Source organism: Ahaetulla prasina, chromosome 2 (assembly GCF_028640845.1).
Source record: "Ahaetulla prasina isolate Xishuangbanna chromosome 2, ASM2864084v1, whole genome shotgun sequence".
NCBI classification, from domain to species: domain Eukaryota; kingdom Metazoa; phylum Chordata; class Lepidosauria; order Squamata; family Colubridae; genus Ahaetulla; species Ahaetulla prasina.
Window position 1 is genome coordinate 55461988 of NC_080540.1, and position 17236 is coordinate 55479223.

The following is a 17236-nucleotide window of genomic DNA, read 5'->3' on the forward strand; positions in this document are numbered from 1 at the left end:
TGATTAGATATTGGAGCTGTTTCCTGTGCCATCTCGAGTTGAGGATTCGTTGCACCTCATAATGGGTTTGGCCCCCTATGACCATAAGTTCTGGGGGCTCATAGGGTAGTGGCCTCAGGGTCGATCCAACCACAGGTTTTAAGAAGCTGCTATGGAATACCGGATGTATTAACCGGTACAGAGGTATATAACGATACAGAGATATAACTGATACAGAGATATATGCAATGAAATAAAAATTGAATGCACCAATTACCACACCAAGCAAGAAGAAGACCTTCTGCGCACAAATTCCAATCGTGCTTTTTATAATTTTGTGAACAACAAACTTAATGACTCGAGATCTATCCCACCACTAAAAGAATCTAACGGCAAAGAAAATAGTGATGAAACAGTTAAAGCAAACCTCTTTAACACATTCTTCGGCTCAGTCTTTGTTAACAGTAATGGCTCATACTCAATATTCCCCAACTGCACCAACAACGACCTAACACATATAGATTTCACTGAAGAAAATGTTGAAAAAGCTCTTCGCAAACTGAAACCATCCCTATCTATAGGACCTGATGGACTATGTACATACTTCTTAAAAAAGCTTTCCACTAATATAGCAGAACCCCTAAGCATAATCTTTGGAAAAGCCTTCATGACCAGTTCTCTTCCCAAACTTTGGTCACTGGCCACTGTCATCCCTATCTTCAAAAAAGGAGACCCCAGCTTAGTTGAAAATTATAGACCAATTTCTCTATGCTGCATCACCTGTAAAGTTATGGACTCTATCATCAACCAATCCATTATCCTCCACCTAGAAACAAACAGTCTACTCTCTAATAAACAATTTGGTTTCAGAAAAAAATTATCATGTAACTTGCAACTTCTTCACTGCAAAAACATATGGACTACAAATCTTGATCAAGGCAAAATAGATGCAATTTACATAGCCTTTTGTAAAGCTTTTGACTCAGTGGTACATGACAAACTTCTCCTAAAACTAAAATCCTACGGCATCTCCAGACCCCTCCATAATTGGATTTCAACGTTCCTGTCAAACAGACAACTAGTGGTCAAAATAGGCAGTGCCCTATCAAATCCTGTTCCTGTCAATAGCGGCGTTCCCCAAGGCAGTGTTCTTGGACCAACACTCTTCATATTATACATTAATAATCTTTGTGACCATATTAAAAGTAATTGTGTTCTTTTTGCTGACAATGTCAAACTATTTAACACTACCAACAATACAGCTACCCTTCAAAAAGACCTTGACTTTGTGTCAGAATGGTCTAAAACTTGGCAACTCCAAATCTCAACCAGCAAATGCTCTGTCTTACTGGAAAAAAGAATCTGAATACTAAATACAAGCTCGATGGACATTACCTTGTAGATGACCCCCACCCCGTTAAAGACCTTGGAGTTTTCATATCAAATGATCTAAGTGCCAAAGCCCACTGCAACTACATCACAAAAAAGGCTTTAAGAGTTGTAAACCTAATCTTACGTAGCTTCTTCTCCAGAAACACTACACTACTAACCAGAGCTTATAAAACATTTGCTAGACCAATTCTTGAATACAGCTAGCGTGTCTGAAACCCATACCACATTTCAGACATCAATACAATTGAACGTACGTATGAGCCATTAATGTGCTGCAGCTGCCAAAAAAGCCAATGCAGTCCTAGGATGCATCAACAGAGGGATAGCATCCCAAACAAAGGAAGTGATAATACTGTTTTATACTGCATTAGTGAGGCCACACTTGGAATACTGCAGTTCTGGTTAGCGTGACACAAAAAAGATGCTGAAAGGGTGCAGAGAAGATCAATATAGATGATAAAGAGTCTGGAGGCTAAATCATATGATGAATGGATGAACTATCAAAGAATAGGATTGGGGGAGTGGACGCCATTGCCGTCTTCCAATAGTTTAGGAGCTGTCACAGAAAAGGGGGAGAATCTATTCTCCAAAGCACCAGAGAGCAGGACAAATAGTAATGGGTGGAAGCTTGTTAAAGAAAGACATAACCTAGAAGTAAGGAGAAATTTTCTGATAGTGAGAACAATTAATCAATTGAATAGCTTGCTTTCTGGAGTTGTGGGTGCTCCATCACTGGAGGTTTTCAAAAATAGACTGGACAACCATTTGAATGAGATAGTATAAGTCTTCTGCTGTGACAGGGGGTTGGAGAAGAAGTTCTTTGAGGTCCCTCCCAGCCCTATGAGCCTACATTCTGTGTTCTATGAACAGGGGAAATTGCAGATGCCTTTTTAGTAGGATTTTCCTTGTGAAGCTATGACTAATTTGACATGAACAAGGGTGTCATATACATGTATCCAGAGAGGAAGAATCCAAGCTATGCAGAAGCAATTTGATTCTCATTCATTTACATTAATTATTTGGTGTAAAAGACTGGCATTAAAAATGTAAACAAATGGGCCTCTTAAACCTCCTTAGCAAACACTTCTCTCACTTTACTTGATGGATACACATACAGTGCGGTTCAATTTCTTAAAGAAGAGTAAAAAGCAAAGTTTGGTTGGAACTTGATTTGACTCCTGGTGTCTCCATGCTATACAATTTTCTTCGAGATGTTAGAGGTATTAGAGAGAAACGTCTTTGAGTTTCAACGACACCTCTGGGATTTATTAGTAGTCTCTTATTCGATAGGTAGGCAGGTAAATCTGCCCAACATTAGCTAGTTTTAGCTTTTATCACCTACTGGGTCTGTCTCCTTGCTTTGATTTCTCCAATCTCAGTATTCCAGATTAGCAAAGATAATATGCTAGTATAACTGCTACTGCCCTATGGTGTTTTCAAGTGAACCCTTTTTAACTTCTTGTAATTAAATATTTGTAAATCATGAAATGAAATATAAACGTGTACACCAGGGGTCCTCAAACTTTTTAAACAGGGGGCCAATTCATGGTCCCTCAGACTGTTGGGGGGCCAGATAGGCGGGTGGGCGTGGCTAGGTCATGTGACTAGGTGGGCGTGGCCAATTTAACAGTCCATTGAACAATGCACACTAATTAAACTAATTTGTTTTGTTCTTGGGGATGTTTTATTTGCTTTTGTTTGCATGTTGCTCTTTTGGTTGCCTTTTCTTTTTACTAGATTGTTTTTTCAGTTGTTTAGGAGTCTAGTGATCCACTTCAGGAAACCCAGTTTTGCTGCAATTCTTCTCAGCCCCAAGGAGCTTGAGAAATCTCTCTCTCTCCCTCTCTCTCTCTTTCTCTCTCTCTCCCTCTCTCTTTCTTTCTCTCTCTCCCTTCCTCCCTCTTTCTTTCTCTTTCTGTCTCTCTCTCTCTCTAAACTATAAATAAAGTTTATTTATTTAGTTTATTTATTTTGTCACACAGTATATATAACCATAAGCATGCAATAACTATACAATATATAAGCATATATATAAGTATGAGCATGTAATAACTATATTACTTGGATATAACGAAAGGAAACAATAGGACAGGAACGGTAGGCACGCTGGTGCTCTTATGCACACCCCTTACAGACCTCTTAAGAATGGGGTGAGGTCAACAGTAGACAGTTTTTGGTTGAAGCTTTGGGGATTTTGGGAAGAGACCACAGAGTCAGGTAGTATGTTCCAAGTGTTAATAACTCTGTTACTGAAGTCATATTTTCTGCAATCAAGATTGGAGCGGTTCACATTAAGCTTAAATCTATTGTGTGCTCGTGTATTGTTGCACTTGAAGGTGAAGTAGTCTTCGACAGGAAGGACATTGTAATAGATGATTTTATGAATTAAACTCAGGTCATGTCGAAGGTGACATAGAAAAATGTAGAAAAAAAATGTAGAAAAAAAGTAGAAAAATGGGCCATTTTTTCGCCCATTTTTTTAGCCTCCTGGGGCATCTGTGTGCCCTGTTTTTAACCCCCCACCTCCAGAAGCATTCTGCAGCCCAAAGCCAGGCAAAAATGGCTTGTTTTTTGGCCACAAATGGGCCATTTTTGCCCATTTTTTAGGCTCCTCACCTACAGAAGCATTCTGCAGGCCAAAATTGTTGGGCTTACCTTTCAGTTCCAGACCACAGGGCTCCCGAAGGCAAGTGCTGTGCTCTGCTGAAGGGTGGGTGGGGGGTGATGTGGGCAGGGCAACCTTGTGGTCCTGCACAGGCCAGATTAATGGCTTTGGTGGGTCACATTCAGCCCATGGGCCGTAGTTTGAGGACCCATGCTATACACCTAGTACTCAGTAGCTGTATGATGTAGTAATAATGGATGATGATTTGATTCACTGAGAGGGGTCTTTTATATACCTACTCCCGAGATGGCAAACCTATGGCATGCATGCACAGGGGGCGGGGCGCATGTGGGCCACGCACGGATGCACAGGGGGGTGGAGCGCATGTGCAAGGGGCAGCACGCAAGCATGGGGGGCGCACATATGTGGGGGACAGGGGGTGTACGGGGAATGCATATGCATGCATGGGGATGGGGCACATGCACATTGCATTTTAGGGGTTCTGGTGTGCTTTGGGCACTTGGTCCAGAAAAGGTTAGCCATCACTGACTTACTCCTTGTAACACTGAAATGGTTCCAGAGTAGTACATAAAAAGCTAGAAATAGATTCCCCAAATCAAAACCTTTTTGCTGCTAGTCTACAACAAAAACGACAAACTCTTTTACAGGTTTTGTTGGACCCAAAGGTCTGCTCCTTTTTTTTTTTTATTTATTTTACATTTATATCCCGCCCTTCTCCAAAGACTCAGGGCGGCTTACAGTGTATAAGGCAATAGTCTCATTCTATTTGTATATTTACAAAGTCAACTTATTGCCCCCCCAACAATCTGGGTCCTCATTTTACCTACCTTATAAAGGATGGAAGGCTGAGTCAACCTTGGGCCTGGTGGGACAAGAACCTGCAGTAATTGCAGGCAGCTGTGTTTTAATAACAGGCTATCTTACTGCCTGAGCCACCATGGCCCTTACTTTTTGTATAACTGGTTGCTTTTCATTGAGTGAACAACGGCATTGTCTTGCTATTGACATCTCTAATGTTCCATTACCAAATCATTATTTTAATTATTAATACTACATAGCGAAATTTGGGAGAAAAGAAGTAACTATGCCTCAGAGGGTAATGTACTGGTTACTAACCCCCATATCAGTAATTGTAAAGAAAGATTATATCTAGCATGCTTTCATTATTGGGTTCTTGCCCTATAAATTTGATTGAATCTAATTAAGTATATTCAACAACACCCAATACACAGACCACAGTCTTCTGAATATAAAGAAATTAAGTGCATAGTCTAATGTAAGAATTGCCTGCAAATGTAGCACTTCTGGGCTGCAGAGGATTGTAAACAATATTATGGCATGACAGGGTTTAAAATCTGTTTATCAAAACATAATACAGAGGAACATCAAGATGAGATTCAATTATTGAACTGTTATTTGAAATGCTCCTAGCTGAAGTTTCACCCTGCTAAGGTGCTTTAGTGGACAAAGGAGCCAATTGCCATCAGATTCAATACCCTGCTCCCCCCATAAGCATGCAGGATACCTGTCTTATTCTGAGTAGTCTTTCTGTAAATGAAATTAAGACACAGCTCCAAGGTAAAAGCTAGTGAACTGACACTACTAAAGTTCTGAATTAGATTCAGTATTTCTCCCTCCAAATGATTAGAAAAACACATATTCTAGAACAGGGGTCTCCAACCTTGGCAACTTTAAGACTCATGGACTTCAACTCCCAGAATCCCTCAGCCAGCTTTGCTGGCTGAAGGATTCTGGGAGCTGAAGTCCACCAGTCTTAAAGTTGCTAAGGTTGGAGACCCCTGTTTAAGAACACAGGGTTTTTAACAGATTTTGAAATTCATTCAGACATTTTCCCCAGACATCGATTATGAAAACCTTTATACAAACCATGAACTTTGAACAGGCTGTACCATAATGGCTGTACCAAGAGGAAGTCTAAACTATAGACTCAATCTTACACTTCCGGAAACCAAAAGTGACTATAACTCTTAGAGGAACCGATAAGCACAATAGCAAAGAAACAGGAAGGCTAGAATGCGGTATAACAGTTTAGAGGAAAATTCTGCCCTTATTCTACAGGTAATCCTTGGCTTACGACCATAATTGAGCCCAACCTTTCCATTGCTAAGCGAGATAGTTGTTAAGTAAGCTTAAATTGTTAAGCCTGGGCACAGTTTATGACTTTCGTTGCCACAGTTGTTAAGTGAATCAGTGCTGTTGACAAGTTAATAACACGGTTGCTAAATGAATCTGGGTTCCCCATTGACTTTGCTTGTCAGAAGGTCACAAAACATGATTATGTGATCTGGAATACTGGAACAATCATAAATATGAACCAGATGCTAAACATTCAAATTTTGATCTCACGACCATGCGGATGCTGCAATGGTTGTAGATGTGAAAAATGGTTATAAATCGCTTTTTTTCAATGTCATTGTATCTTCAAACAGTCTCTAAATGAATAGTTATAAGTACAGGACTACCTGTATTGGATTATACACATAAGAGTTCAAAGCTACATCCACAGTGTAGAAGCATTATTCAAAATGAAAATGAGCAAGCTTCCGTCCAAATTTTACAGAATATTCATAAATTTAACTTGATTTACTATTGGGTCCCAGATATGAAAATCTAGGAATTTTCTGATAAGTATTCGAAGTGGGGAACAATTAAACTACATATATAAAATACCATTTTTTTAAAAGAAATCATGCCCTATTCTAAATACTTTATAGAAAGCATTTCCTGAAAAAAGTTAGATAAGCCAAGTAAGTTTGAGAATAAGCCTTTAGCTCCCAATACACAGGAAGTCTAGCCTTCTGTGGTCAAGGTCAACAGGCCTTATATAAATATGTGCTACAATACCTTTCTGTTTCCTGGTTGGTGGTTTGCTGTTTATTGTTTTCAAAGGCTGCAAAGCTGCTCATATCCACATAGCCGTCATTCTCATTTGCAGCAGATAAGGCCCTGCTAGGATCTTCAAAAAATTCAGTAAAGGTTCCTGCCCTAGTGGGCCTTCGTGGAGGTATTTGTATGTTTTCATAATCAGAATTCATGGCTGGGATATTCTCATAGTCAGAAGTATCAGCATTGGGAAATGAAATGGACCGGGGCTTCGTTAAAGGCAGAGGCATAAATGGTGGCCTCGAACGATCTTCAAATGACTCTACCCTTGACACACTTCTGCTAAACATCTTGGGTGTTCCTTTTCTCTTGCCATCCTTATAGAAAAGAACAGTCGGAGACTCAGAAGCCCTCAGTTTGGCAGTCCGTGATAAAAGCTGAGGGGAACTACTCAAACTCCTTCTGTCCAGTTCCATTACCCTGGAAGGTCCGTGATAACTAGACTCCGAGGAGGATCTTGAAGAAGAAACATGAACGTCTACGTGGACTTTGTTTTCTGCCTTCTTCTTGAATTTCAAAGTGAGAAATTTTTTAAACGAGGACTTCTTTTTCTTGCAATACTTATCGGGAGATTCGCTGTCTATTAAAAGTGACGGGGAGCTCTTTGTGATGGGTTTCTTGGTGATACAGGCTAGTTCAAAGGGAGGTGGAATATCAACGACAGAGGAAGGAGTGGAAACCCCACTGGATGTGAGGTGATTCCTCTGGGAAAAGCTACCTGAGGAACCAATTACGTATGGCAATGACAGCTCATTTGTCCTGTTTAATCTGTTATAATCTAATATAGAGCTATCGGCTTCTCGATACAGAGAGACAGGGATGTCTCTGCCTTCCACTGAATAAGATCGAGGGTACAAAATGAAGCGCCTCGGCTTTGCAGGCAGCGTTCTAGCCAGTTCTATAGGTTTTCCTTCTGCCCAACAGAAACTGTGTCTTACATTTTCAGTAATAATGGTGTTTGTGCTCAAGGTCTGCAATTCAGTGTCTGTCCCTGTTTCTTCTGGAACGGTTTCTGGCACATAACCAGGTACTTTCCCAGAGTGGGACCTTGTTCTAGTAACAATGTTTTTCCGATCGATGGAAAGCAAGTGGCTTTCATTTTCTGCGTTCTCTCCCTCCCTGAAATCGCTTGAGCTGTTTTGGATATCAGCCTCCTGTGTTTCTCTTCCAGCATAAAGAATTTCATTTGCTGTAGGCAAAGTGTCTCCAAGGACATAAGGGTCATCTAGGGAATCACTGGCTACTTCTCTATTGGTATCAGGCACAACTGACACTTCGGAGACCACTGTGGCTTCCTCAATCGCATATTCATTGATTGAGTTTGTTTCCAGTTTAGCCAATTCTCCAATAGAAAGCTCAGAATTTTCAGATGATGTTTCTCTGGTTAGATTTGGGGCAGTTTCCTCTTTATTGCTATGATCCACCTTAAGTATTTGTTGATTCAAATGTGTATCTTCTAAAGTACATTCACTTGCGCTGTGATCTCCAAGTAAGACATCTGGCGTAGATTCTTTTCTAAGCTGCGAGTCAGACTTGTGCCCATTAGTATCTTCAGAACTGAGGGATGGATTATTATCAGGCATTTCCATCTCTTTTCCTGACAAATCTTCACTCAGATCTTCATCTGGAGAATCCTGAGCATCCTCACTGCCCTCATTTCCAAAGGGAATGATCTGGCAGCTATCATCCATCGTCTCTGCGTCTATCATTTCATTTTGTTCTCCAGAATCTTCCCCTGATTCACATTCAGTCTCTGTTATTTCTACCACATTCTTCATTTCAGAAGTTTGGCAAACATTGTCAAGATCTTCTCCCTCAGCATTTAGGTCTATTTCATCTTCCTTTTCATCCATTTCATTTGTAGCCCCATTAAAAGTCTCTTCAATACCAAGCTCAGACCCACTTGGTTCTAACCCCGTGTCCACTTCAGAATCGTTAGCAATGTGAGCATCAGTATTTACATCAACATCTTCTATAAACTCTCTTTCTCTAGTCCAGGCTGAATCATTATCATTGTGATTTGCTGGGCCCAATTCTAGATCAGTATTTAATTGTTCCTCTTCTAAAAACTGTATTGCATCTAAACCTTTGCAAATTAGAGGCAGACCTTCCCCTGCTGATATTGGCTCCTCTAAATGTCTTAAAATGATATCATCGTATATGGTTTCTTTCAAAGATTCCCCATTCAATATTTTGCCATCCATATTATACTCATTGTTCTCATTTACCAAATCCAGTTTGCTTTGAGTTTCATCTGCACAGTTCATTTGTGTCTCACTGGGAGGATCTTCAGTGTCCACTTTTTCAAATTCATCTCTTGCAGCATCTTCTTTTTCACTTTCAGATTCAGGGCAGTCAAGTGCTGGGATTTCAGTTGATTCCACAGAGTTGTCTCCCACCGATTCAGTATCCTTGTTCTTCATTACATTTATCAGGCCATCGCATACGTCATTGCTATCCGTACAATTACCATCTTCCTCACCTACTGGCTCAAGAGTGTGCAAAATCTCATTCTCGGCTGGCTCCTGCTCAAAGTCACTGTATGTTTTATCGGTCAGTTCAACATCAGGAATTACAATGTATTCATTGCCATCTTCAGATTCTGGACAGTCCGTGTTGTTGCACTGGTTTTCTTCATACAGTTCTCCTTCCAGTTTTCCATTGGGATATTTGTTAAAGGTATTATTAGCATAAACGCTGGATCTCTGTAAAATTGTGGGATCGTTGTCAGCAGAGATTTTTGGCTTAGGAGCAATGGGTGGTTTTGGACCCCTAGACATAGAGTTTGAATTATGAAGTGTGCCAGCCCTTGATAGTGATGGAGGAAATTTGGAAGCAGCTATGGAAGCCAGATGACTGAAGATCTTTGGTTTGGGAGCCAGTGGTGGTTTTGTAAGATCTGGAACAGGAAAAAAAAAACATCAGGAAATGTTATATTAACAAGCTTCTACATTACTAAGAAACATTTAGTTGTTAATACACTCCTTTAAAGATATACAAAGTAGAAGAAATGTTACAGGGGTGAAATCCAGCAGATTCTGACAGGTTCTGGAGAACTGGTAGTGGAAATTTTGAGTAGTTGGAGAACTGGCAAATACCACCTCCGGCTGGTCCCAGAGTGGGGTGGGACTGGAGATTTTTCAGTATCCTTCCCCCAGGAGTGGGGAGGGAATGGAGATTTTTCAGTATCCTTCCCCTGCCATGCCCACCAAGCCACACCACACCCACCAAGCCATGTCCATAGAACTGGTAGTAAAAAAAAAAAGAATTTTACCACTGAAATGATAGCTTTAGTGTATTTGCTGGGTTGGTGGGAAACAGGAACTGCTCCATTTAGCCTGCAAGCTCCTTCTCAAAGTCTGCTTTCCTTCCAACATTAGCAGCAAGAGCTTGGCAGCCCTACTTTTTAGCTTCAGAGAAGACCAGAAAGGGAGCAGGACTTTGAATATAACCTCTTGCTCAGTGCAAAAATCCAAGTGAAACCATTCCTGTTGGATGGCTGTGCATCCTGCTTGTCCACATCCAGGAAATAAAAAAAAAAGTCCACATAACTTCCCTTAGTAATAAGTTCATCTGATAAACTACACTGTGAAGATGCTTATATGCAACCTGGATCTATTTCTTGTAACTTAAAACTATGTTCCCAATAGAGAAAAGTTCTTGCTTTCTTCCTTATGCTTTCTCTTCAAGTACTTCAAGAATTCCCCTTCAATTATCTTTTTTCTAGAGGTTACACACTCCCAACCCCATTACTCTCACATAGAGAATATCTTGAGGTTTGGCCTCAATGATATAATTTTTTTAAGCAAGGGGGGGGCAGAAATTAGATATAGCACTTGAGTTTGACTCTAGATTCCTCTGTAGAATAAAGTGGGCTTCATAGGCTTTTCACTGATTCAGTTAAGGGTCCGTCATGCTGCACAAATCTGCTAAACCAGTCAATGCTAGATGAAAAGAGGGCGCTGTTAGCCAAAATTATGCCAAGACAATTTGGGTCAAACTACTCTTTCCTAGACAGGAACTCCAAAAAAAATTCATAGCCAAGACTCGAGGGAGCCAGGAGCAAGGAGACCTCGCATGACTGTAGGGAAAGCGCTACTGATGTAGAGAAGTCTAGCCACTTTTCTCCTGGCATAAGGATTTATAGGATGGGTGGATATGGGATGCGTGGAAAGAGTGAAGATAGTAAGCATCAATGTATTCCCCAAACTGGTAGTCCTCAACTTCATTAGCATGACTGTGGTGATAGGTGCCAAATAGGGAATTATAAACAGGTTAATGGTTGACTATAATGTGATGATCATGTGATGAGAACCTAGTTTAAGAGTCAAAAAGACCATTGCCCTTAGGTTATGGTACATTGGTTTCCTATGAAAACCTAGATACTGCACTAAATAAGGATCCAAAATGTTCTTTATCTATAATCCATACTAAATAAATATAATTCTGTGGTTCATTATCCATGAGGTGCTGAAAAAAACAGTTCATTCCTCCCCCATCTAGGCAAACTTTCAGACCCAAAAAATTGTACATTAGGCCACAATTCTTAACTCTTATCACAGTTATTAGAGTGCAAAAGCCAGTTTGATCTAGAGCACGGGTGTCAAACTCAAGGTCCCCAGGCCCCATTTTTGGCCTGGATGGCCTCCTGAAGCATTTTGCAAGCCAAAACAGGGCACGGGTGTGTGTGTCGTGCATGGACTCCGCATGTCCCATTTTGCCCAGAAAGGTACTGCAGGAGGCGCCTGCCCCCCCTCCCCGCCCCAACCGGTCCACAGAGGAGAACTACAATGCTGATCTGGCCCTCAAATAAATCCAGTTTGATACCCCTGGTCTAGAGGTTAAGACCCCAAGCTAGAAACTGAGAGATTGCGAATTCTAGTCCTATCTAAGGCACAAAGCCTGCTGGGTGACCTTGGGCCAATCACTTTCTCTCAGCTTTAGGCAGCAACAAATCTTCAAAACTGAATTGAAAGCACAAAAATAAATTCATAAATAAAAATTAGAGTGTACAGAGCACAAGGAAGGCAGTCATAAGAGATTTCTCTAATAGCAATAGCGCTTAGACTTGTATACTGCTTCACAGTGCTTTTACAGCCCTCTCTAAGTGGTTTACAGAGTCAGCATATCTGGGTCCTCATTTTACCCACCTTAGAAGGATGGAAGGTTGTGAGTCAATCTTGAGCCAGTGAGAATTGAAATGCAGCTAGCAATCAGCTGAAGTAGCCTGCAGTACTGCACTCTAACCACTCCGCCACCTCGGCTCTTAACTTATTAGCATTTTATTTTCTACTAACAAATGACGTCTTCCATAACTGAAAAGGAGTTTGGAGGTCACTTCATCTAAACCTCTGTTCAAACTAAAATCTATAATAATAGATGCATTTACAACATCCTTGTGAGATAGCCATCCAGTGACTGCTGAAAATATCTCCACTAAAGAAGAGACCTTTATTTCTTGTAGCAGGCACTGTTGAATAATGCTAACATTTAGAAATTATCTCCTAATGTTAGCCAGTCTGTGCTTTCCTGAAATTTTCATCCTTGGGGGTCCAGACCAGTGGTGGGTTTCAATTTTTTTTGCTACTGGTTCTGTGGGTGTGGCCTGGTGTGCATGGCATGGCTTGGTGTGCATGACATGGCTTCCCTCTCCAGGGGAAGGTTACTGCAAAATCCCCATTTCCTCCCAATCAGCTGGGACTTGGGAGGCAGAGAATAGATGGGCCAGTCAGAGGTGGTATTTACCGGTTCTTCGAACTACTCAAAATTTCCGCTACTGGTTCTCCAGAATTGGCCAGAACCTGCTGAAACCCACCTCTGGTCCAGACCTCTGGAACAACAGGAACATATTTACTCCCTCAACTTAGAGTCTTCAGACATTTGAAGATAGTAATCAGGTCATCAGTTGATTGGTAGCAAACATGTCCAAAAATATTCTACTGGACTGCTGCTCATTGCCAATTAAACAGAAGTCCAGTTCGAACCCGTATCACCTCTTACTCTGACAGTGAGTTTGAATCACGTCATCTTCCACAAAATGGATAGGACTTCAAAGTACTCGACTCTGATTAAATTGAATTCTTTATGCTGATTAGAAAGGGTCCTGCTTGTAATTAAGATAGAGGACTATAACTGGTATCAGCATAAATTCACCATATAATTTTTTCAGTTGTTTTTCTTGTTCTTAACAACAACAGTATAAAGGGCATGTCTTTTTGGCAAGCAGCTTTATTTTGTTTTAACACCACTCTAAATGCTCACAAAGGCTTTATGATTGATGGCCTTGGCAGCTTTGGGTTCTGTTTTAGTTACAGAAAAAGAAATAGTAGCTTTCTTCACCACACCCCAGCTCAGGATATCACAATGAGCCTTGTTGCTGTCTGCCAGTATGAGATATACAACAGAATTACCACTGTCTTCAACTCTTGTTTATTATCTCAAAATAGAAATCAATGTAAGATTCCCTTGCATTATTCTAATGCCACGTTTTTTTTTTAAAAAAAAAATCCAGTCTATCCCAGCTTTTGATTGTTTGATCATGATTTTTTTGATCATATTTCATTAATTCTCTTATCAAAAGACATTCATTAAATGCCTTTATATTCTTTTGTTATAATGGAACAATGGAATTTTATGTTTTAAACCAATCATTCCTCAGCTTGATGGTGTGTTCAGCTGTATCAAACAACAAAATTCCATCCTCCATTCCCATGCTAGCTGGAAATTCTGAGGACTGCAGTCCCAGCAACTCTGGAGGGTTTTTCTAGTAAGGTTGAATAACTTTGATCTCCATATACAATCTTGTTACTGCTCTTTTAATTATCTATTTATTGTGTTTTAGTATTTAAAAAATCCAAAAAGTATAAAAAGAATAGAAGACACGAAACAATTTAGCTTAGTTTTTAAATAAATCATTAAACTTGGCTATGGGGAATTCAGTAGTCCTCCTGCTACATCCACAAAGAACCAGCTCATAAATAGAGAGAACAATATATATTTCACCCAAGACTGGCAGTCTGGAGTATCTCTTCTTCATGACACTGGTAAGAAATGTGCTATGCTGCCTGCCATTTTCAGGTGTGTGAGCCACATGGTGCAAAACAAAATATCTGAGAATCCCCAATAGTCATGTACCCCCAAAGTTTCATGCTAGGCAGTTCATGCTGCCACCCTCCCTTTTTGCTGTGAGATGTTCATTGCTGTGTTTTGTTCCTTTACTTGTTTCCTCAATTGGGAGTAGGGTTTCTCTATAGGTAAAGGTAAAGGTTCCTCTTGCACATATGTGCTAGTCATTCCCAACTCTAGGGGAGGGTGCTCATCTCCGTTTCAAAGCCGAGAAGCCAGCACTGTCCAAAGATGTCTTCATGGTCATGTGGCCGGCATGACTAAATACCAAAGGCGCACGGAACACTGTTACCTTCCCACCAAAGGTGGTCCCTATTTTTCTACTTGCATTTTTTACATGCTTTGGAATTGCTAGGCTGGAAGAAGCTGAGACAAGTAACAGGAGCTCACCCTGTTACACGGCACTAGGGATTCGAACCTCTGAACTGCCGACCTTTCAATCGACAAACTCAGCGTCTTAGCCACTGAGCCCCTGCATCCCCAAAGGGTTTCTCTATACATGCATTAAAAAATGGACATTTTCCTAGAAAGAATTTCAGTCATACCTGACAGAAACATTCGCACAATTGGCCCATTTCTATGTCACAATTGAAAGTGACCTGTGCAAGAGGTATTTTTAAGATATTAAAAATTTTATATAAAATGTTTGTTTATTTCAGGAACTGAGCCACTGAACTGCCAAGGGGAGGAGGGGGAAGCTAGGAGGCGATAACAACACTCTAAGTCTAAGGAAAACTATCCAGCATCACTTTTTCATAGATCTCCTCCCCTTATTGTTTGAAGCTTCCTTGTCAGGCTTTGCTTCTTCCTCTGCTTGTCCACTTTCCTCTCGATGAGACTTGGTTCCCGCAGGGCTGCGTCCCTTTCAAGAATCCCATTTACTTTAAATTTTCAAAGGATCTCTAAGATAGGAGAGCAGTTTTCTTTTATGATGAAAGTGGTTAAGAAACAGTTGGCTTTTAATTTCCTGTGTAGTAGTAAATATTTGTTAGTTACTTTTCTTCCGGTGTCCCTGTGACACATTGGAAGTTTTTCATAGTTTGGTAACAGAGTGGGAAATTAGACTGCACCATGCTAGGATGCCCACAAAGAACACCATGTTTTCAGCTCTTAGAGCAAAACTGTGTCCTATTTGATCATAAACTACTTTTAGCCTCTGAGAAGCAATATGTAAATATGTTTGATAAATAATCATTGTTGTCTCTGAATCATCCAACGGAACAGAGGTTGCCTTCGGAAGTTGTGGGAGCTTCATCACTGGAAGCTTTCAAGAAAAGATTGGACTGCCATTTGTCAGAAATGGTGTAGGGTCTCCTGCTTGGGCAGGGGGTTGGACTAGATGACCTACAAGGTCCCTTCCCACTCTGTTTATCTGTATAATCTGTAAACCTGGAAGATGTTGACTACTCTTTATGCAGCACAGCTCAACTTCTTACTTTTAATTCTTCTCTCATGAGGCAGATTTTTTTTTTTGCAGTCATTCTTTGTCTGAAGGAAATATTCTAAATGAATTGGATAATCTTTATACCACTAATCACTTCAGTGAAACTGAGACGTTTGGAAAAAGTAATGGATGGATGGATGGATGGATGGATGGATATATGGATAGGCTGATCGGTGGGTGGATATAATATGGGATGGAAGGATCGATATGATATACTGTATGATATGATGTGATAGACAGATATGATAGACAGGTAGAATTACAAACATACAAACCCATTCAATTAGACAAGATCTTAGTTATTTTATATCTAACCAGCTGAGCATTCACCAGTTGTAGTTCAGATAATATCACTCTGTTTTCAAGTATTATTGTATTGCAGTAGCAGTTTGAATCCTCATGATCTTCAAGATAATAACTTCTATTGTCTTGCTGACCATAAATCAATCATGCAACTTATAATATCTTAATGCAAATTAAACTGTCTTTCTTGGTCCAAAGCCTGCATTCATGAAACAGTGTCACATTCTAATCAATATATTATCTCTTCTGAGATATCCCTTGCTCTCTGGCATTTGTGAGGATTGAATTGCCATTATCTTTTTAAAAACACATTTCTGCTTCTCCCTCCAAACAGTAGCATTTTATTTGCACAAATCCATAGGGTGGATTTGCATTTTGCCAAACTATGATGGAAGAGTCATCTACAATAAAAATTCCCAATATTTCTGGGAATGTGTTAACTTTTTATGGGAGACAGAAAGTAGAAAGGCAGCAGACAGAAAAGAGTGGAACAGCTCACTCACATTGGCAATCACTGTCTCTACAAATCAATAGCCTTTGCTTGGCAGACAATTTAAATTGAATCAAGGGGTCCTCAATTGAAAGCAAAACCGATAGCACATCTTCCCATGCCCTTGTCTTTGCGTCCTACAAGGAAAACCCAGTATGCATAGAAAGTTATTTCTCAGACAAAGATGATGTCCACAAACATATTCTGTCCATGCTTGAGATTCAGCTGATGGAATTCTATATCTTAAGATCACAGATCTGCTTGAAATGAGCTGTCAATGTCAAAAGATGAGCATATAAATTTCAATTTTGAAATTTAATTGGATAAAAACTTTACTCTTTCAAACTGTTTATACAGTATCGGCCTTCTCTAGCTGTGAAGTATTATCAGCTTCTTGCCAAACCTATGATTTCTATTGGATAGGAGCAGTGGTGGGATTCAGCCAGTTTGCACCACTTCGGGAGAACCGGTTGTTAACTTTCTGAGCAGTTTGGCAAACTGGTTGTTGGAAGAAATCATTAGGGAAGAGAACCGGTTGTTAAATTACTTGAATCCCCACCACTGGATAGAAATGATAACGATAGCAACTGCTTTAAGAATATTAGCTTGCATGTTGTGAGAAATGAAAACAGCCTGTCAATTCTCAAAACGATTTTAGCTGAAGCCATTGTTCCTTTTACTTCGTTTCTTAGTTCCCATACATATGGGAGGAGGGGAAACTACAGGGAGCAGGATAATTTCCTCCCAGGAGCCAGACATTACAGCAATAAGGCCTGTGGGTATCAAGGTTGTCTCAACAAGAGCTCCAAATGGCTGGAGGGATTAGCTGTGCAGCCTGCCATCCACCTGGTTGGCTAACGTGACCAGTGACACTAGGGGAGTGGGTGATATCTATTCTTCTTTATTATAACAAAATGCAGGAAATATTTAAGAGTTGGTTTCACATTTGAACGTGCCAATATGCTGTACCCAA

The 17236-nt window shown here is 40.3% G+C and overlaps 1 protein-coding gene across 9 annotated transcripts in view; it reads right to left on the reverse strand.

Moving 5' to 3' along the window:
• FGD5 (FYVE, RhoGEF and PH domain containing 5) overlaps positions 1-17236 on the reverse strand; it is a 180803-nt gene that overhangs the window by 149818 nt on the left and 13749 nt on the right. For all 9 annotated transcript variants that reach the window (XM_058168634.1, XM_058168635.1, XM_058168630.1 and 6 more), the window contains exon 2: positions 6863-9800. In XM_058168634.1, the coding sequence (XP_058024617.1) occupies positions 6863-9681 (2819 nt within the window). In that variant the 5' untranslated portion in view covers positions 9682-9800. The remainder of the gene's footprint in view (positions 1-6862; positions 9801-17236) is intronic.